This window comes from Odocoileus virginianus, chromosome 3 (genome assembly GCF_023699985.2).
Source record: "Odocoileus virginianus isolate 20LAN1187 ecotype Illinois chromosome 3, Ovbor_1.2, whole genome shotgun sequence".
NCBI classification, from domain to species: domain Eukaryota; kingdom Metazoa; phylum Chordata; class Mammalia; order Artiodactyla; family Cervidae; genus Odocoileus; species Odocoileus virginianus.
The window spans coordinates 4,605,909-4,627,168 of record NC_069676.1 but is presented as its reverse complement, the minus strand read 5'-3'; the positions used below and the strand labels follow the sequence as shown (position 1 = coordinate 4,627,168).

The 21,260-nt window shown below is 53.0% G+C and overlaps 1 protein-coding gene across 1 annotated transcript in view; it reads left to right on the top strand.

Moving 5' to 3' along the window:
• The window catches only part of KCNN1 (potassium calcium-activated channel subfamily N member 1), a 28,487-nt gene extending 8,013 nt beyond the window's left edge, over positions 1-20,474 (top strand). Inside the window, 7 exon segments of the mRNA XM_070461905.1 lie at positions 2,544-2,962; positions 5,868-6,009; positions 11,192-11,302; positions 12,128-12,255; positions 16,379-16,387; positions 16,609-16,678; positions 19,848-20,474. Coding sequence (XP_070318006.1) covers positions 2,544-2,962; positions 5,868-6,009; positions 11,192-11,302; positions 12,128-12,255; positions 16,379-16,387; positions 16,609-16,678; positions 19,848-20,102 — 1,134 coding nt within the window. The 3' untranslated portion in view covers positions 20,103-20,474.
• The last annotated feature ends 786 nt before the right edge of the window (positions 20,475-21,260 follow it).

The following is a 21,260-nucleotide window of genomic DNA, read 5'->3' as shown; positions in this document are numbered from 1 at the left end:
GTGCAGCCCTGGGGTCTTCTGAGGTTTTGCAGCCACAGAGTCCGTGTCTGTGGCACCAGGCTCCTCCCTAGTCCACTGGACCTGTGTTTGAAAGATTTCTCATGTGCCAGGGATTCTTCTATTTCAGGGGTTGATCAAAAGCTGGTCAGGTCCCTGGAGAGCCAAGTTCAGGGCTTGTAAGGCAGGTGTTACCACAACAGGCCAGCACCAGGGCCCGGGGACACCAAAGGGGGTCAGATCTGGCTTCTGACTCTGGCCTTTGATGACCCCTGACCTCAAGGAGCCACAGCCTGGCAGGAGGTGGGTGTAGGAAAATCCTACCTAGGTTGTACTGTATGCAGACCTGTCAGTGGACACCCAGAGTCTGGTACACGGGAGGGGTCCTCAGTCTGGCTAGGGGTTGGGGTAGGAGGATGGTGACCCTTGAAGTGAAGGAAGCAATTCTAAAGGGACAGCAGCCTGGCAGTTCCTCAAACAGTTAAACATGGAGTTACCATATGACCCAGCAATTCCACCCCAAGTTACACACCCAGGAGAAACAACTACATCCTCACAAAAACGTGTACCCACGTGTTCAGAGCAGCATTATTCACAATTGCCTAAAGGTGGAAACCCCCCAAATGTCCATTGACTGATGTATGGATAAACGAATGGTGGTCCATCCATACAATGGCATACTGTTCAGCAAAGCAGAAAAGAATGAAGCACTGTATGTTTGCAGCACCACAGCCGAGCGTCTTACACAACAGAAGTATATTTTCTCATGGGCTTCCCTGGTGGCTTAGACAGTAAAGAATCCACCTGCAATGCAGGAGACCTGGGTTCAATCCCGGGGTTGGGAAGATCCCCTGGAGAAGGAAATGGCAACTCACTCCAGTATGCTTGCCTGGGAAATCCCATGGACAGAGGAGTCTGGCGGGCTACAGTCCACGGGGTCATAAAGAGTCAGACATGACTGAGTGACTGACACACACATGTATTCTCTCACATCTCTGGAGGTTGGAAGCCCAAGGTCAGGTGCTGGCAGGGTTGGTTTCTCCTGAGGCTCTCTCCTTGACTTGAAGGCAGCTGTCTTCTCATTGTGACCTTTCATGGCCTTTGCTCTATTCACATACACCCCTCTATGCACATATACCCCTGTATATACCCTTCTTAGAATGACACCAGTCCTGTAGGATGGGGGCCCAACCCCTATGACCTCATTTAATCTTGATTATATTTTTAAAGGCCCTATTTCCAAATATAGTCGTATTGAGGGCTAGGGCCTTAGCAGTTGAATATTGAGTGGACAAAGTTCAGTCCATAACTCTTCACCCTCTAGCCCACCTCCCAAATCCATGTCCTTCTCCCATGCAAAATGCATCAATCCCAGCAGCCCCCGAAGTCTTAACACATTCCAGCATCAACTCAAAGTCCAAAATCTCCTTTAAATATCATCTAGGGGCTTCCCCAGTGGTCCAGTGGTTAAGAATCCACACCTGTACTTCAGGGGCCCAGGTTCGATCCCAGGTCAGGGAAGTAACATCCCATGTACTGTGCCATGCGGTCAAAGGAAAAAAGAAAGAAAGATTATATTTACATGTGTGTGTTGTGTTACTTGGTTGTGTCTGACTCTTTGCAACCCCATGGACTGTATAGCCCGCCAGGATCCTCTGTCCATGGGATTATCCCAGCAAGAATACTGCAGCGGGTTGCAGTTTCCTACTCCAGGGGATCTTCCCGACCCAGGGATCAAACTCGCGTCTCTTACATCTCCTAGATTGGCAGGCTAAGTATCATCTAAAACAGACATGGGTGAGACTTGAGGTACAGTTCCTCTGGAGACAAAATATTCCTCCAGCTGTGAATCAGATAAGTTGTGTGCTTCCAAAGTATAGTGGTGGGACTAGCATAGGATAGACATTCCCATCCCTGAAGCCGAAAAATGTGCAAGGAGAGGAGTGACAGGTCCTAAACTTGTCTCAGACCTGCCCAGGCAAATTCCACTGGGTGTGAAGGTTGGAGAATGATGCTCATTGGCTCAGCGCCCCACCTTCCAGGCCTCCTGAGGCGGCAGCATTGCCTCCTTCACCCTAGTCGGTGGCCTTTTGTGACTGCCTTCTTTTACTCAGCATGATGTCTTCACGGAGTAGCATGCCCATGCTGCACCCCTCTTCATGGCTGGGACACGTTCCACGTGTGGAAGGACCACATTCTGTTTCTGCATCCCTGGATGGACGTTGGGTAGTTTCTACGTTGGGCGCCTGTGAACAGTGCTACTGTGATTGCACGCACACAGGATGTGTTTGAATAACTGTTCTCATCTCTCTCGCCCATATACCTAGGAATGGGAGGGCTGGGTCATTGGTAACTCTGTGTTTGACTTTTGGGGGAACACCTGTGCCCTCTTTAGCTTGAATTGTGGCCGACCCTGAGCACTAGGGGGTTTCGCCTCTGAGGCCATGTTTGTTATAAAAGCGGATGCGGTTTGGGGCTGGGATCTCCCTCCGTGGCCTGGGCACATGTCCAGCACCCACTGCGTCCTGCTCACCTGATCTCCGCAGCTGTTCATGGTGGACAACGGGGCGGACGACTGGCGCATCGCCATGACGTGCGAGCGCGTGTTCCTCATCTCCCTGGAGCTGGCGGTGTGCGCCATCCACCCGGTGCCCGGCCACTACCGCTTCACGTGGACGGCACGGCTGGCCTTCACGTACGCGCCGTCGGCGGCCGAGGCCGACGTGGACGTGCTGCTGTCGGTGCCCATGTTCCTGCGCCTCTACCTGCTGGGCCGCGTCATGCTGCTGCACAGTAAGATCTTCACGGATGCCTCCAGCCGCAGCATCGGAGCCCTCAACAAGATCACCTTCAACACCCGCTTCGTCATGAAGACGCTCATGACCATCTGCCCGGGCACTGTGCTCCTGGTCTTCAGCATCTCCTCCTGGATCATCGCTGCCTGGACCGTGCGGGTCTGCGAGAGGTGCGCCCCTGACCCCCTGGGCCCTGACCCCCCATGACCCTCAGGCCCATCCACGATTTTAGTGACCCCAGGGCTCCCCCAGCCGCCACTCTGACCCTGCTGAACCCCGTACCCACCCATGGCTCCATCCCCGTGACCCCTGATCCTGCTGACCCCTCCCCCTGGTTCCTGGCCTCAGCGACTCTCACATGCAGCTTCCTCATCCCTGGGACTCCAGCCCTGTGTCCCCAGCCACCCCCAGCTCCTACCCTGACCCTCACCCCTCCAGGACCCCATCCCTCTTCCCGCTTCCCCTCCCTCCAGGGGCCCCTCCACTGGCCCCGTCTCTGGCCCAGGGTGGTGGAGGCAGCAGGAACAGGGGCCCCCTCCATCCACCTGCGTCCCCCACAATTTAACCTGCTCTCCTTCTCCCCTCTGCCCACCCTGCCGGACTGTAGGGAAAACATGTGAGTCCTACCCTCAGCCGACCTATGTGTGCAAAGCTGCCAGCTGTCCTGCCCGCCAGGAATTTAAGATCAGCTGCCACCAGGGGAGGGAGCAGAAAGGGGAGGCGGGTGTCCGGGACCCGCCCAGAGCCCACGGGCCGTGGGGAGAGCTGTCCCAGTGCCACCAGCCAGGTGGGCCTGGGCCACTCTCGGGCCTGGTGCTCTGGGCATCCCTCGGGCCCTTGCCACCAAGGAGGGGGCAGCAGAGGGAAGAGGAGTTTAGCTCTGGTGCCTTGTTGAGGCGGCTGGCCCCAGGGGCAGGGACCGCTCCTTCAGTGGGTCTGGGATGAACAAACACAGTCCCAGCTTTTCAGACCCCCATGCGGGCCTTGGACGGTGCAGGGCCATCCAGCCAACTTACAGATGAGAACAATGAGGCTCCGAGGAGCTAAAGAGACACCCTGAGGGCCCAATGCCTGCTTCCCTCCCCCGGGGCTTCATGGAGGGGGAACGGTCCCCCTGGATCTCTCAGGGCAGCGAAATGCCTTGTCTGGGAGGGGGTCTCTCTTGCCTCTTGATGAGCTGGGTAGGGGCTGTAATGGGTGGTGCTGGCACTGGGCTTCCTGGGAGGTCCCTGGGCCGGACCTGTCCCCAGAACCCCAATCCTCACCCCTTCAGTTGTCCCCTCCCCCACCCCGCCTCCGCCTGATGAGGGGCTCCTGGCAGAGAGGGCCCAGCTCTTCCCGTCCCCAAGGCTGAGGGTCACATGAGGGCTCCTTATTCCCCTGATGTGCCTGCGTGCCAGCTCCCACAGACCCGAGGGCTGGGCGCTGGGGAGTGGGAGAGGGTGCAGGCATGGCTGAGGTCCAGGCTGGGTCACTGCAGGGGCGCCTGGTGAGGGCGGGGCACGGGGCAAGGCCAGGGGCAGCCAATCCTAAATTCTGAGCCCTGAGACCCCGCTTGACGCCCCCTCGCCCGCCTCGCTCACCCCCGTGGCTCTGTCCCACCCCACCTCCTGCATGCCCCCAACTCCCTGGTCCGGGGTGACCCTGTAGCCCCCACCAGAGCTCCAGCCGGGCCTGGAGCCTCCGCGCCCATGGCCGACGGCTGATAGGTTCCTGGCTCCTCCTGCCTCCTGGGTATAGGGTGCTGGTCTCTGGAGAAGTGGAAGCTGGTGCAGCTTCAGGCTCAGGTGCCACAGTGAAAGACGAGGCTCTGTCCCTGGCGCCCCTCACCCAGCAGGCAGCCTGGAAGCCCAGGCTGAATGGAAAGGCCTCCATCCCTCCTTCCCACCTTTTGGGTTTCCATCTCCTCCTTGTCTTTTAAATTTTTTTTTGGTCACGCCCCATGGCATGTGGGATCTTAGTTCCCTGAACAGGGATTGAACCTGTGTGCCATGCATTGGAAGCTCGGAGTCCTAACCACTGGACCTCCAGGGAAGTCTCCATCTCCTCCTTATCTTGAGCCCCTGACCCCAGCCCCCTCTGCCTGGAACAGCCCTCCCCAGCAGCTCCCCCTGCCCAGCCTCTGTGGCCCAAAAGGAGAGGGGTCGTGTGGGAAGGGCTTCCTGACCTCCCTGAGCTGGAGGGGTTTTGCAGGCAGGGGACTGGGCTGGAGCAAAGCTTTGAACCACCCCCAGATCCAGAGCACCAGTCCCTCAGCCTCTGTGGTCAGCCTGGGCTGACCATAGATAGCACCAGTTCGTAGCCTGTGCAGCCAGGGTCTCAGGCTTGGCTTTGACTGGGAAAAATCATGTCCCTTTGCAAGGCCTTGGAATCTGTCCTCTTGAATAACAAAAGTTGAGTCCCAGGTCTCTCCCCAGAGCTAAACATGCTGCCGCCTTTCCCTCCTAACACCAGAAGATTCTCAGGCCTGAAGCTGGAGCAATTGCCTTCCACATGTTGACTGTTCTAGGACTCCCATCCCCAGGGCTTGCTCCTCCAGGCTTCTGTCCCCCCGTGGAGTCCTCCTCCCTCCTCAGGGCCTTGCTGATTAGGGAAGTTCTTCCTGGTGTCTGACTTGAATCCTTGCCTCTACTTCCTGCCGCTTCTGGTGCCCATGGCCACCCGTGTTTGCGTCTGTCTATGTGTCTGTCTTTGGGAGGGGGATCGTGTGCTTATGCGTGGACACATGTGGACGCTCCCTCCCCTGGACCCCTGTCTGCCCCATAACGAGCAGCTTGGCAGTCAGGGGAATGAAGGGTGTTGGAAGGGATGCTGGGAGGAGGGTATGGGTGCCCTCTGCCCTGTGGTATCCTCAGGAGGACCATGGGGCTGTCCTGGTTACTAACCATTGCCCCACACTTCCCTGAAGCAACGCTTTGGACACTTTGAGCCTCCAGCGTGGTCAGCTTCCTGCAGTCAAGGCCCCCGTGCAGTCAGATGGACCCAGGGCCCTGCCTTCTGGCACGGCCCCTGGGGCTGTGATAAAGGCAGAGGGACCAGTGTGGACTGACTAGGCTCTCCCTGGCTCCCCTTCAGGTACCACGACAAGCAGGAAGTGACCAGCAACTTCCTGGGGGCCATGTGGCTCATCTCCATCACCTTCCTCTCCATCGGCTACGGCGACATGGTGCCCCACACCTACTGCGGGAAGGGCGTGTGCCTGCTCACCGGCATCATGGTAAGGGCGAGGGCCCCTGCATGTCCCCACTGACGGGAGCTCACCCCATTTCAAGCTGGGCCTGCTCTAAGTTCCTCCCTGTGTCAGCCCTCCATTGCCCCTTCCCTCTGATGCGACATGAAATCCAGCCCTTAGGCTTCCAGGGGACATCTCTTCTGTCTCCTTCCAGCCTGAGTCATACAGCGTCTTCTGTGCCCACCAGGCCAGATGCTGTGGTCCACTCTGAACCAAGAGTCACCATTGCCCCTTTATGCCCCACAGCCCACTTAACTCACGGTCCTTGGATCCAGGGCGAGGGGCTCGATGCTTCTGTGCCTTGGTTTCCCTGGCTGTAACCAGTGCCCACTCCCTCTGCTTCTTGCAGGGACTCAGTCCCTTCACTTTTGTGAAATGCCTAAAGCCATGAATGCCTCAGATACCCAGTCAATACCCCCTGAACCTGCCGTCACAACCCAGTTCCCCATCCTCGCCTAACACTCAGGGTGTGCTGACATCCCTCTGAGCCCCTCGGGTGTGAAGTTTATCTCATGACTCTGTGGGCCCAGGCGGCACCTTGTCGTCCCTAAAGTCTTCCTATGTTCGTCTGCTTGTGTGGGCAACCTTTGACGTCTGGTGCCTTGTCTTTACCATGATTCGATCATTAGGTTCCTTGTCCATCCCTTCCTTCTGGAACCTTCTTTCTCTCCAAGCTTCTTCGATCTCCATCAGTGCTTTTCCATGTTTTGAATTATGACTTACTTGACATATGGTCGGGAACACCTATCCCTAGCCCCCAGTTAACATGTTCATTTTGATGCCAGAACTTGGCCTCTGTGCACTGATTTCAAGTCAAATCTTGAAGATAGAGTTTGGGGTGAAATATCAAAGAATAGCTTTATTGCTTTGCCAGACGAAAGGGGACCCAGCAGGCTTGTGCCCCTCAAAACTGTGTGTCCCAAGCCGGGAGGATTTGGTGAAGGGTTTCATGGCAGTGGCTCCAGGGTGGAGTTTTCCCTGGTGGTTCAGGCGATAAAGAATCTGCCTGCAATGCGGGAGACCTGGGTTCGATCTCTGGATCAGGAAGGTCCCCTGGAGAAGGGAATGGCTTCCCACTCCAGTATTCTTGCCTGGAGAACTCCACGGACAGAGGAGCCTGGTGGGCTACAGTCCACGGGGTCGCAATGAGTCGGACACAACTTAGCAACTGAACAACAACAAATTTAATTTGCTGGGGGTGGTGTGCTGGAGTAGATTGTGAAATAACATAAAGAAACATGCATAATGCCTTTTAACTAAGAGAGGGCTGGGTCAGCTTAGCCTGTAGAAGCAAGGACCCAGTGGGGGCCAGAGGAGGATGTGTACCCCCAGCTTGTGTCCAAAAAGAAAGAGACAAGGGGCGAAGAGGGGAGAGCGCCGTGGGCCTGGGGAGATGGTGCAGCATGGGACAGTCAACGTGCAGTGAAGGGGGCTGAGTGGACCCAATGGAAACACAGCCCCTCCTCCTGCGGGAGGAAAGAAAACCAAGGTGGGGATGATGACGGACTTTTGTATGGCCAAATGCATTTCTCTACAAAGGAAAATAAGTGGCCTGGGGAGAACCATGGGGGGAATTAGGTTGGCTTCCTTTGGCTTGTTTGTGTTAATTTTTTCACAAATTGAAATTGAGCAGGACCCTGTGGGCACAGAAACCTTTCAGACAGTTGCTGATCAGGGGAGGGGATACGGCCCTCAGGAGAGGAGCAGCCGGGAAACCACAGTGCCGCCCTGGGGCAGGGTCCCGGCTCTGCCTCAGGAGACACATCATAGTAGCTTTGAGCTCTTCTACAGAACTAAAACCTCCAACCAATGGAAGATGATGAAATACTTGGTGAAGCAGTCTTCATTCCAGAGAGGTCAGTTTGATAACCACAAGAACCACAGAAGCTCATCCAGAGACCACCTGAGGCCAGGTTAAAGGAATGCATACACTCTTGAGCCTTATCAGCAACCCCCCCTGGAACCACTGCTATGAAGAAAAGTGAGAATGTCAGTCTCTCAGTCATGTCCAACTCTTGTGACCCCCTGGACTATAGCCTGCCAGGCTCCTCCGTCCATAGAGTTCTCCAGACAAGAATACTGGAGTGGGTAGCCATTCCCTTCTCTAGGGGATCTTCCTGATGCAGGGATCAAACCTGCACCTCCTGCATTGGCAGGCAAGTTCTTTACTACTGAGCCACCAGGGAAGAACTCAAATGAACTTTACAAATTAAAAAAACCAAAGTATTCAGATAAGATGACTTTAAACCCAGAAAACCCACAGTGAAACAGAAAAGCCATGTTCTCTCCACTGGGATGAGCCTCCTTCCAGAAAATCAGTTTGGTATTTAGCCTGCAGCTCACTCCTGGCCCTCAACTCCAGCAAATGCAGGAGTGTTTATACCCAGAGATATTTCTTGCTCTTCTGTTACCACATAGCCAGGGGTCACATGAAGCCACACCTTGGTCTTTCAAGCCACTTTCTGTTTCTTATTCTCCTATTACTGTCTCCTCTTCCATCCTTGTACAAGTGTGTCTCCTCCCTGTCACTGTTCCATGGCCCACCCCCTTCCAATATGTTATAAAACACACATTTGCTCATCCTTGAACTTCAAGGCATCCCAGCATGGCCTCCTCTAAACTCAGAGTCTTTTGCTGGATGTGGCATCTGTGCTGTTGTGTGGCACATTGGCCATCAGCCCATCTTTTTCCTGGCTGCATAGTATTCCACATGGAGGTTCCCAATATGTTCTGTGCCCCAGTTGACAGGGATTTTTGTTTTTTTAATTTTTATTGAAGTATAGTTGATTTACAGCGTTGTGCCAATCTCTGCTTATAGAAAATGACCCAGTTATACACATAAAGCATCCTTTTTATTACATATTCTTTTCCATTGTGGTTTATCACAGAATACCAAATATAGTCTCCTATGCTATATTAGTAGGGCCTTGTTGTTTATCCATTCTATATATAATAGTTTATATTTGCTAACGCCACACTTCCACTCCCTCCCTTCCACTTCCCTCTCCCAGCTGACAGGCACACGTTTGTTCTCCATGTCTGAGTCTGTTTCTGTTCTGCAGATGGGTGCATTTGTGCCACGGTTTAGATTCCACTTGTAAATCATACCATGTGGTATTTGTCTTTCTCTTTTTTACTTACTTCACTTAGTATGATATTATCTAGTTTCACCCATGTTGCTGCAAGAGGCCTTATTTTATTCTTTTTTATAGCTGAGTAGTATTCCATTGTATGTATGTACTGCATCCTCTGTATTCATTCGTCTGTCAGTGGATATCTAGATGTTTCCACTTCTTAGCTATTGTGAATAGTGCTGCTTTGAATATAGGGGTGCATGTACCTTTGTGAATTGTAGTTTTGTCTGGATATATGCCCAGGAGTGGAATTGCTGGAATTGCTGTAATTCCATTTTCTGTTTTCTGAGGAACCTCCACACTTGTTTTCCGTAGTGACTGAACCAATGTACATTCCCATCAACGGTGTAGGAGGGTTTCCTTTTCTCCACACCCTTTCCAGTATTTGTTATTTGTAGACTTTTTAATGGTGGTCATTCTGACAGGTGTGAGGAGGTACCTCATTATAGTTTTGATTTGCATTTCTCTCACAGTTGCTGATGTTGAGCATCTTTTCATGTGCCTATTGGCCATCTGTATGTCTTCTCTGGAGAAATATATATTAATGTGTTCTGCTCATTTTTCAACGGGGCTGGTTTTTGTTGTTGAGTTGTATGAGCTGTCAGTGTATTTTGGAAATTAAGCCCTTGTCTGTTACATGATTTGCAAATATTTTCTCCCATTCCGTAAGTTGTCTTTTCTTTCTTTTTGTGTGTGTGTGTGTGTTGTGTGTGTGTGTATGTGTGTGGTTTCCTTTGCTGTGCAAAAGCTTGTAAGTTTGACTAGTTCCCATTTGTTTATTTTTATTTCTATTGCTTTGGGAGACTGACCTAAGAAAACATTGGTACGATTTATGTCAGAGAATGTTTTAGACAGAGCTTTTCTTGAACACAGACTCCTGAGTCCTCCCAAGACCCATATCCTGGCCAGAAATGCATGGTGGGATCTCCTCAAGGGGAGACTTTGTGCCCACCCTTCCCCGTAAATGTTTGCTTCCATCTGTAAGAAAAACTAGCCGCTCCCCTGGTTCCCCGGGGCTGGGTTTGGGTCTCTTCCTTCCTTCCATCCTGTATGCAGCACCACAGGAGGAAGCAGTGGGCGGGTGAGGTGCCAGAGAGAGCCTTGGTACAGTCAGGGAGCCACCTTCCGGCCCCTCGGCGGCCCCTCGGTGGCCCCTGCCACCCCCTCCTGGCCACTGCTGGGCTGACGACAGCTGGATGTCCTGTGTTCCCAGGATCCCGATTCTCAAGGCTGAATGCCTCCTTTCTCTCCCTCCTCCATCACTTTTCACTGTGCCCCCATTCCTGCCTGGCAGCCTCGCCCTCCTCCTTGGGTCCTCCCGCCTGCCCTTCTGCCTCTCAGGCGGCTGCCAAGTGGACAAACAAGTCCTCTCTGGCCTCCTTCCCTCACTGGGGGACTGGCTGCCATTCAGGACATACTGGGGAGGGTGGTTGCTAAGAGCAGGAGCCCCACCACAGGGGAGACAACCCCTCCTTTTACTTCCCCGCATCCTGGGACCTACACTTTGCCTCTTCTGTCCTGAGAACGCCCCACCATGGTCGGCTGACCTGATCTTCTTTCTCACCACCCTCTGACCCTACCAGTTAGCTGCATTACCGGTCAGCAACATGTCAGCTGGGTCTCTGTCTCCATCATGTAGACCCCAAAGCCCGGATGGAATTCTTCCCATCCTCCCACCTCCATGGGCATCAGCCCCAAATGCACAATGCAGATTCTGCCTGCATCTTGTCCTTTTTCTTATCTTTGAGCCTCACTTTTCCCCTCTGCCCAAGAGGGATAAGAGTGGTCCTGCCTCCTGTGGTTGTTGGGAATCAAACGGACTAATGTATGGCACAGACTCCCTGGACATTCAGTGGTGTTAAGCAAGGGGGGTTTGGAGTCAGTGAACTCAGAACATGAGATTTGCCAACCCTGCAGGTTTGGAGGGCAAAGGTGAGGGGGGAACCAGGAAGGCGTCCTGGAGGAGGGAGGGGGTCCTACTTGCGACCTGTATGAGGTGGATTCTGACATGCCCCCTCACCTTCTTCATGCAGGGGGCTGGCTGCACGGCACTCGTGGTGGCTGTGGTGGCCCGGAAGCTGGAGCTCACCAAGGCAGAGAAACACGTGCACAACTTCATGATGGACACTCAGCTCACCAAGCGGGTACGGACACCAGCCCCTCACGGCCATTTCTCCTCCTGGTCCTCCGGGCCGGCTCTCCCCACCTTACTTCTGCACGTGTGCCCCTGGGTCTCACCCTGCTGCCTGTGTGTGCCCAGAGAGCCCTGAGCGGCACCGCCGTGTGAACGCCTTTGAGCTGTGCAGAGTCGTGGCTGTGGCCACAGCTGTCCACTTCACGCTCAGTCACAGCCCAGCCGCGGGCCGCTCAACAAGAGGCAGGGGCGTCATCACCAGGCAGCTGGGTGCAGCTTATAAGCTGTATGACCTCAGCAGATGGGTCTCTCTGTGCCTGTTTCCTCATATATAAAGTGAGAGAGATCCCACCATGTGGAGATTCACCCAGTTAATATTAGCAAGATGTATAGAAAGGGTCTGGCCTGTGGTGAGCGATGTTTGTCAGGCACGCGTGCATGCACACACACAGAGTACAGATGTGGCTGGCTAAACATGGCCCTGCCTTACAGCCCCAGGGCCCCAGAGGGACACTTCCGTTCCAGTTTCTGGGAGTTTCTGGAAGCTTCCAGAAGTTTCCAGAGCCTTCCATAGTTTTGTGTCTACTCGGGGCTTCCCAGGTGGCTCAGTGGTAAAGAATCCACCTGTCCATGCAGTAGATATAGGTTTGATCCCTGGGTCGGGAAGATCCCCTGGAGGAGGAAATGACAACCCACTCCAATATTCTTGCCTGAAAAATCCCATGGACAGAGGAGCCTGGCGGGCTAGAGTCTGTGGGGTCACAGAGAGTTGGACACAGCTGAGTAGCTGAGCGGCAGCAGCAGCAGCAAGGAAATGTTCTTTCTTTGGCCTCAGGTAAAAAACGCCGCTGCTAACGTTCTCAGGGAGACGTGGCTCATCTACAAACACACCAGGCTGGTGAAAAAGCCAGACCAGGCCCGGGTTCGGAAACACCAGCGTAAGTTCCTCCAAGCCATCCATCAGTAAGTCCAGCACCTTTCCCACTCGCGTTTCTGTGTCCACCGGGCACAGAGGCAGCCCTGGCTCGCGGGGAGGAGGCTGCAGACTAGGCCAGACAGCTCGCCGTGGCCACATACATCATGACCATTCCCCTTCCGGGCGGTCAGTTGGTTGGGGACTACGGCTTCTGTGCTGGGTGGGATAGTGGGACCAGCCCTTTTCCAGGACAATCACCTCTGATAAATCATGCAGACCACCCAACATAAGTGGCAGGAAGCATATTTTCTTCTCTGGAATAGCCAAAATGCCTTTCCCTTGGGCACTAAAGCAATTTCCCCTTTTTGCTTTGCCTTCCAGGAAGCTCAGAATTAAATCTGTGGCCTGGTTTGTATGATCATGTGTGGTAATCAGAGATCACTTAATTTTCTCTGTTTCCCTTTTTCCTGAGAATTATTTAATCAAGTAGTTCTCATGTTGACTGCTCATTGGAGTGACCTAGGGAGTGCTTTTTAAAATCCCATAGGCCATACCGAATGCCAATTACAGTAGAGTCTGGGATACAGCCTGAGCTCAAGTTTAAGTTCCTCAGGGGAATCCAATGTTCAGCCAGAGTTGGCAGACTTTTTCTGTAAAGGACCAGATATTAATTATTTCGGGCTTTGTGGGCCAGAATGTCTCTGTTGGAACTACTCAGCTCTGCTGTTGTAGCGAAGGCAGCAAGGTGAATGGGTGTGACTATGAACCAATAGAACTGTGTTTTCTAAAACAAACAGCTGCCCAGAATTTGGCCTATAAACCATAATATGCCAATCACTTGTCCACATGAAATATTATGTGAGTAACATACATAGTTTAAAATTTTCTAGTACCCACGTCTTAAAAAGGTGAAAAGAAATAAGTGAAATTAATTTTAATATATTTATTCAACCTAATATATAAAAATCATTATCAGTTACTAATATGTGATTAATATAGAAATCATTAATATTTCAGAAAGTTTTTGATACTAAATCTTTGCAATCTGGTGGGTATTTTACACTTACAACCTGTTTTTATTCAGACAAGTCACATTTCAATGTTCACTAGCTACATATAGGAGGTATGGGACAGTGCACAGTCTAGAATTTAAACAGGTCCAAATTCTGTGGGATCCGGCACTCAACAATAAATTAGAGTTGAGTCACATAGTAGCTGATTTAAAATTTTTAAGCATTTTAAGGCACTTTTCAGAATGAGCCTATGTATCCCCAGCTCTTACATTCTGGAAAACCTCATTCACAATTGGGCTTCCCTGGGAAAATCAGATGGATTCTTGCCCTAATAACTCCTCAACCAGACTCAGGGGCTGATGAATCAGAGTGAGGCAAACAGTGTTAGGGTCTGAGCTAGTACAACAGGAAGGCAATCAAGTCAGCCATAAGGAACAGAGATCGGAAGCAACACTGCCAACCCCTGTGTGAGCAGGAGAGTCAGGCAGCTTGCTGTGGGGAGACTCCAGGTCATGGCTAGTGTGGGCAGCTACTGGGGCGCCACAGCGTAGCAGAGTGTGGCTGTAGAAGACCAGACCATGAGTGAGGAAGCTCAGCTAGCTCACTTTAACTCCTTAAATCCTGGTTACTCATTTTGCCTCTTTTTAAAGAATAGCTTTATTAAAGTATAATCAACATACAGTCAACTGCAGCTATTTAGAGTGCAGAGTTTGATCAGTATTAACATATGTGTACCCCCATGAAACTGTCACCACAGTCAAGATAATGAACAGATTCATTGACCTAGAAGTCTCCTTGAGCCCCAATAATCCTTGTCTTTTAACTAGAGACTTTAGTCCGTTAACATTTATTGTGTTTACTGTACCATCCTTGTTGTTTAGCTAGAGTTTAATCCATTGTGTTTACTGTTATGATTGAATTAATTTCTCATGATCACAATCTCTACTTCACAAGACTGTGGGGAGGTCTAAATGGAGTGATATGCAAAAATGCCTGGCATAGTTCATGGCACAGAGCAAGTATTCAGTAACACATGGAACCCCCAACCTCTGCTTCCATAATCACCTACGAAGCAGGGGAAGAAATCAGTGCCCCACTTACTTGGCATCACTGTGCCCAGGTGTTTGTCCTATTTCCTCACAAGACCCTACAGCTCTCCTTCTTGACCCTTCAAAGTTGTTTACTGACCACAGGGTCCCAGTCTGGTCTCTGCCACCTAACTGTGGGGCCTGAGCAAGTGACTATGCTACTTCAAGCTTCATTTTCTTATCTGTAAAGTGGAAACAGTGGTGACATCCCTCTTCTCCAGGAATGGAGTGTGGATGAAACACAGTTGGGGTGACCAGGTGACTTGCCTGCACTTGCCTACCACACAGTATTTTCTGAAAATGGGAACTGGTGTTGTTGTTGACATCCTCAATATGTTCATTTGGTTAAGCCACAAGAATTTCCTCCACCAACTGGTGTGCCAGGCATGGGGGGCACAGACATGTCTCTGCTCTGGACCTTACTCTCAGGGATATCCCTGAAAGTTCTCTGGGAGAAGTGGGAGGGTAGGAATTGAGGACGTTAGGTCAGTGGAGAAGGCACCTGCTCTGTGAGTTCCCTGTGTTCTTTTGTTCTGGGGCAGGACTATCTCACTCACCTTTAGGTCCCCCTGCACCAGCCCCCCCAAATAGTGGCCTTATAAGAACAGCTGATGAAATCAAGCACATTTGAACTAGGGCCTGAAAGATGGATGGGATTTGGGTAGGAAACCAAGAGGTGGGTATGCATACCAAGGAGTGTGCACAGTTTGGACAAGGGTGGGAGGTGGGAGCACAGTGCCCAGCAGATGAGAGGTGCCACCAACAAGTGTGAGGGAGCCATGGCATCTTCTTGGGCTGGAGAGTCCCCATGACGGGAGTGCGGTGTGAGCAGCCAGTGGAAAGGAAGACATGGTCTCAGAGGGGACAGACAGGACACAGCATACAGCGTACACGTAATTTGTGATTGCACCACTCTGGAGGCCAGAAGTCCACAATCAAGGTGTTGGCAGGACCATTCTCCCTCCAAGGACATTAGGGGAAGATCTGTCGTAGGCATCTCTCCTAGCTGTTGGCAGCCCCAGGCGCTCCTTGGCTCATAGAAGCATTGCTCCGATCCTTCATCTTCACATGCTCTCCCTATGTCTTCACATCATTCTCCTTCCCTGTGTCCAAATTTCCCCCTTTTATAAGGATACCAGTATACCAGTTATCTTAACCTGATTAAATCTGTAAAGACTCCATTTCCAAACAGTCACATTGTGAGGTGCTGGAGGTTAGGACTTCAGTATGTCTTTTGTGGGGACACCATTCAACCTGTAACAGGAAGGTTCCAGAGATGCCAAGAATGACTTCCCCAGGGCAGGCATGTCTGTGGCTCTGTTATCCTCTCCAGGGCACCCCCAGACTTCCAGTGTTGGGGTTGCCTGTATCTGCCTCCACTTCTCCAGACCGAGAAGTGGGTCCTCCCAGGGGTCCCGATAACACCCAGGATGGGTGGGACCCAAGGGTCCTCTCCAAGCGTCTGTCACTGTTAGATGTGCAGGGCTTGAATTTGGACCAGTGAGGAGGAAAAAAAGAGTCCTGCCTGAAATGGTCTCCCTGGGCTGGCTTAGCTACAGCAGGGGCGGAGAGAAGGGGTGAGGACAAACCCGCACGCCCGCATAGGGAGCCGTCCACAGGGCCAAGGTCTCAGAGGCTGAGCGGCAGTGCAGGCTCAAGTCCTGGTAGGAGGCTAGTAGGCGCTGGCTTTGCCCGCTCTGAGCCTCGGTTTCCCCCTCAGGAAATGTGTGGGCACAGTTTTCTGGACTAAATGCCATCTCCAGGGCCGGGAGCTCGGTACAGGCTGGCATACAGCGCGGCTGCAGGGCTGAAGGCAGCTGCATTTGGTGGGAGGGCACTGCTGGAGAGAGGAAGCAGAGAGCGGCTGCATCCCTGAGGGCTGGCACCACCCCCTCAGAGGCTGGACCTCTCCCAAGAGCAAGGGCGCTTGCCCCTCTGCTGTCTAGGGCCCCCAGTCTGGCCCTGGGGTGCCGCCCATGGGAGGTGGGCCGGGTTGGGTACGGGCCGCCCAGCTGTGCTGAGATTAAAATTGCCTTGTGGTTTCTCTCTGCTCCGCCGGGTCCCACCAGAGCGCAGAAGTAAGTCTTTTCCCTGGGGGTTGGTGCATGTGTGAACCATCCCCCAGGCCCTGCTGCCCCCTGCATGCCAGGAGGGGATGGGCTGCAAGGGGACCTCCAGCTTGCCCCTCATCCCCCGACTGCACACCCCACAAGGTGACTCTGGGTGGGGTGAGTTGCATGGAAGACCCCTGACCCCACTGCAGCCTCTTCACAACCCCACCTGCCCACCTGTCCCCCAGGCTCCGGAGTGTGAAGATTGAGCAAGGGAAGCTGAATGACCAGACCAACACACTCGCAGACCTGGCCAAGGTAAGAAGGGCAGGGCAAGGTGGGGCAGCCCCGGGGGCCAGAAGGGGGTGGTTGGGCCTTCAGGGGAGGCTCAGTCATGTCTGACTCTTTTGTGACCCCAGGACTGTAGCCTGCCAGGCTCCTCTGTCCAAGGGATTCTCCAGGCAAGAATACTGGAGTGGGTTGCCATTCCTTTCTCCAGGGGATCTCCCCAATCCAGAGATCTAACCTGGGTCTCCTGCATTGCAGGCAGATTCTTTACCATCTGAGCCATCAAGGAAGCCTGGAGGAGAAGGAGGGGGAGGAGGGGGAGGAGGGGGAGGAGGGGTGCTCAGTAAAGAACCAGGCCCAGCTCCTGCCAGGGAGGGAGGAGCAGTGCTGGTGCCCATGGTACAGGCCAGGGATGCAGGGCAGGGAGCATCCACTGTGAACATGAGCCGTGTCTGCAAGGGTCCACTGTGACCAGAGGCTCCAGTTGTTAGAGAGATGCCAGAAATCTACATCTGTGTGTAAAATCTTTACTTTGGAATGTTGGTGGCTATTTTACGCTTTTAATTAATAGCTCTAATAAGAATATGTAAGTAGTGGGCTAAATTGGTGAAGTGGTACTTTCATATTTAGAAATGTCAGCTACATACAGGCTCTAAAGTTTAAGAGAAAAACAAATTTCTTTTGCTATGAATATAAGTTCAAATTATAGACTTGCAAGCGGCTCAGTGGTAAAAGAATCCACTTGGAAATTCAGGAGACACAGGTTTAATCCCTGGGTGGGAAAGATCCCCTGAAGAAGGAAATGGATACCCACTCTAGCATTCTTGCCCGGAGAATCCCGTGGACAGAGGAGCCTGGCAGACTATAGGCCATGCAGTCGCAAAGAGTCAGCGTGACTCAATAAGCAAGAGAGCGGAGCCTCAGGAGAAAGCTTATTTGTATAGCAATTAAATATCTTGGAGGAGATTAAAGTTAATTGCCAGAGCTCTGTAAGATCAGTTTGTGTTAGAAATGGATCTGTTTGTTAGTTCTAACTTCAGGTCCCATCCGATTTCTAGCTTTCTATTCATCCATTAGAAGATATGTCAACTGCCCCACCTTCAGGCGGGCAAGCTCTTAGTATATTTGTCACGCTCTTCTCAGCTCCCATCTGCCCTCTCACAAATAGTTCACGTATGAACTTCGCTAACTGGCCTCATCTCCTAGTCAATTAATAGATCTGAGCCCAATTTAATATTATCCTTAGAAAATGTGAAGTCCTCTTCTATTTTACTAGTCATACTCATCACATTTTGGACTCACTCTCTTCATCATTAGCAAGAGAATGCAATTTAAGGGAGTTTCCTAGTAGCCTAGTGGTTAGGATTCCAGGCTTTCACTGCTGTGGCCCCAGATTCAATCCCTGGTCAGGGAACTGAAATCACGCAAGCCATGCAGTATGGCCAACATTAAAAAAAGAATGCAATTTAACACTAACTTACATAAACTTAATTTGGAAGGGAATGTTACAGAGGAAAAAACATTCTAGAAGCCTGAAGAAATGATTCAGTTGGTAGTAGAAAGATCATAATCCTAAGAGCATGTAGAAGTCCTTGGCCAACTAATATGATGCGAATGAGATAACAGCTCCAAATATATATATATTAAATGCCTTTGAAAAACTCAGGTATATTATAGTCTGCATTATCCATTATCACACTTACTTCATGAATATAGATGATTAAAATGTGAACTGCTTAAAGTTATTTAAACCTATAATTATAGCAGTATGCTCTTCTCAAAATACATTTAAGGAAGGCTTCTTTGAAGTAAGTCTTTCACTGGATTGGATGATATGGTTTCTAATTTTTTTTAAAAATTTAACGAGGTTAAAATGTTTTCCAGTATTAAATTTTAATGCTTTCCAAGGTTGCTGATTTAATTTGTATCTCTCCAACAAAAACAAAATATATATTCTAATAAAAATGTAAACCTTAAAAAAAAAAAAAAAGCTTAAACCTCAGAGAGGGCCAAAAAGAACCAGCCAGCGGCTGTTCGTTCAGTTGCTCAGTCGTGTCCAACTCTTTGTGACTCCACGGACTGCAGCCTGCCAGCCGCCTCTGTCCACAGAATTCTCCAGGCAAGAATACCTGAAGGGGTTGCCATTTCCTTCTCCAGTCGGAGGGCTGGATGCCTCCAGATGTTACTCCCTGGCCTTGGGGACTGTGTGGTCCCTTGAGGCAGGCTGGGATGAGGGTCTGTGGCCCTAGGAAGGCCCCAGAGGCATTTGTTCACCCTGGGATGGGATTTGCTTACACTAACAGTAGGGTGGAAGGCACAGCCCAGGTAAAGATTCGGGGCTGAGAGGCTGTGGGTACAGTGCAGAAAGGTGTTGTGGCGTGGATGAGCAGTCTCCCTCCCACAGAGCATGGCCAGGGAGGGTGGCGTGACACAAGCCCGAGCCCCAGAATGGGTGGTGAGCTGCGGACCGCCCCTGGAGGGCGGGTGGAGGTGGGGGCAGGAGGGTCTAGTCTGCAGGGAGCTGGGCTGAGAATGGAACCACGGTCGAGCGCCACCTGATGGCGACAGCGACATCTGCACCGAGGGCTGTCCGCGTGTGTCCCGCCGCCCCCCACGACTCCCCGGCTCATCTGTCTGGACACCCCCGCTTGCTGGGTTGTGAGAAGCGGCCGAGGTGGCAGAGACGCCCCACCACCTGGTGTAACAGGGACTGTTGTGGCGGTCGTGTCCCCTGGTGATGGAGTCAGATGCTTGGGGTGGTCACCTCTCCCCGGAACCCCCATCCCCTCCCCAGTCTAATGTGGGAAGAGGAGGACAGTTCACCTAGCCTCCTCCCCTCGTGTTCCCAGCCTGGAGCAACGTCAGTCCAGAATCACCCAAGACCAGCCTCTGATTTTATGCACCATGTGGCTAGTTCATCCCCTCAGGGCCACTCTGGTCACACTCGCTGGGCCCCGGACCTTCCCTGCTGGCCCCGAGCCTGGCGTTCAGGACCTGCATCTCGCCTCACCTGTTCTCCCACCGCTCCCTGGGGCCCACCCAAGAGACCTTCGGCTGGCCCGCAGAGCCCTTATTGCTGCCCCTCGCTTAGGCCCAGTGAGTGGGTCGCCGCCCAACCGGGGCCGCCCTGCCGTCCCTGGGCCCACCCCTCCCTCTCTCACCTGCGTTCTCCTCTCTTTCCCGCCTCTCTGTCCGGCAGACCCAGAACGTCATGTACGACCTCATGTCGGAGCTGCACGCCCAGCACGAGGAGCTTGAGGCCCGCCTGGCTGCCCTCGAAAGCCGCCTGGACGCGCTGGGCACCTCCCTGCAGGCCCTGCCTGGCCTCATTGCCCAAGCCATACGCCCGCCCCCGCCCGCCCTGCCGCCCTGGCCTGGCTCCGGCCCCCTAGACCAGGTGGCTCGGAGTCCCCCCCACTGGTGGCCGCCCGTGGCCCCTTCAGACTGCGGGTGACAGCCCTGCCTGCCACCGGACCCCTCAATTTTGGCCATCGTGTGGCCGCCACTTCCACGCCATCCAAGAAGCCCTGTACAGTGGCGCCTCTTGGAGTTCAAGGAGCCGAAGCTGAGTTGGGCTGAGTGGACTGGGGCCCGAACCACTGCACCCCACCCAGACTGTTCGGGCCGAGAGTAGGGCCAGACGGCAGGCGAGGGCAGATCTGCCTCCTCCCTGCTTGGCGCTGGGGGAGCTTGGAGCTTCCTCTGGCCCCCCGATTCCCCGGCACGCCCCTCCCCCACCCTCGGCTCTCTCCAGGCCCCGGGTGGGTGTGGGGCAGCCAGGAGAGGGGTCATTGCCGGTTCCAAATAAAGCAGGACCCGCCCACTTGCTGCCTGTTGTGTGTGGCTGGTGGACAACATTGGCAGTGGACACCCGGGCCCTGGGGATTCCAGACCGGATGTGGGGGTCGAGGTGAGCCCAGCCCATCCTGGCCTAGGGGTCTCCTGGGCCTGGACGCCACACCTCTCTGCGGACATCTGCACCTGTCCCACCTGGTACCCACAGAGGGATCCTGCAGGGAGCAGGGCCCAGGCCTGGCCCGCAGGGAAGTGGATAGCCAGGACCAGAGCACCCTGTAGGGGCCAGGCTCCAATGGGACTGTCGGTCATGGTCCAGAGGGGGCGGTGACAAGAGTGAGGAGGGCCATTCCCTGTGCGATGAACATGGATTGAGCACCTGCTAAATATATATACAGCCAATATATATACAGCCAATATAATGATGACTCTTCCCCAGAACCTGACCAGGGTAGGATGGGGAGACTCAGAGAAGTGAAACCATCTGCCTGGGGCTACAGAGTGAAGGGGGGTGAGCCAGGATTTAAACTCAGCGGTCCATAGGCCAAGGGGAAGAATGCACTCAGTGGAGGTCACCCATGGGGAGGGGACTGCTGTGATCCTGGGCTGAGAGAGGCCTCTGTGCGGCAGAATGGAGGGGAAGGTCTCAGACAAGTAGAATCAGAAAGGTCCTTCCAGGCCTTGGGCTCAGAGCGCTGGAGTCAGGTGGGGAGGCAGGCTCCTGGCAGATGCTGGGCCCTGTGGAGAGAGAGGCTACTCTGGATCCAGATGAGAGCCCAGGCTCTGGCAGCCTCTGATAAGGCCATGGGCCACCTGC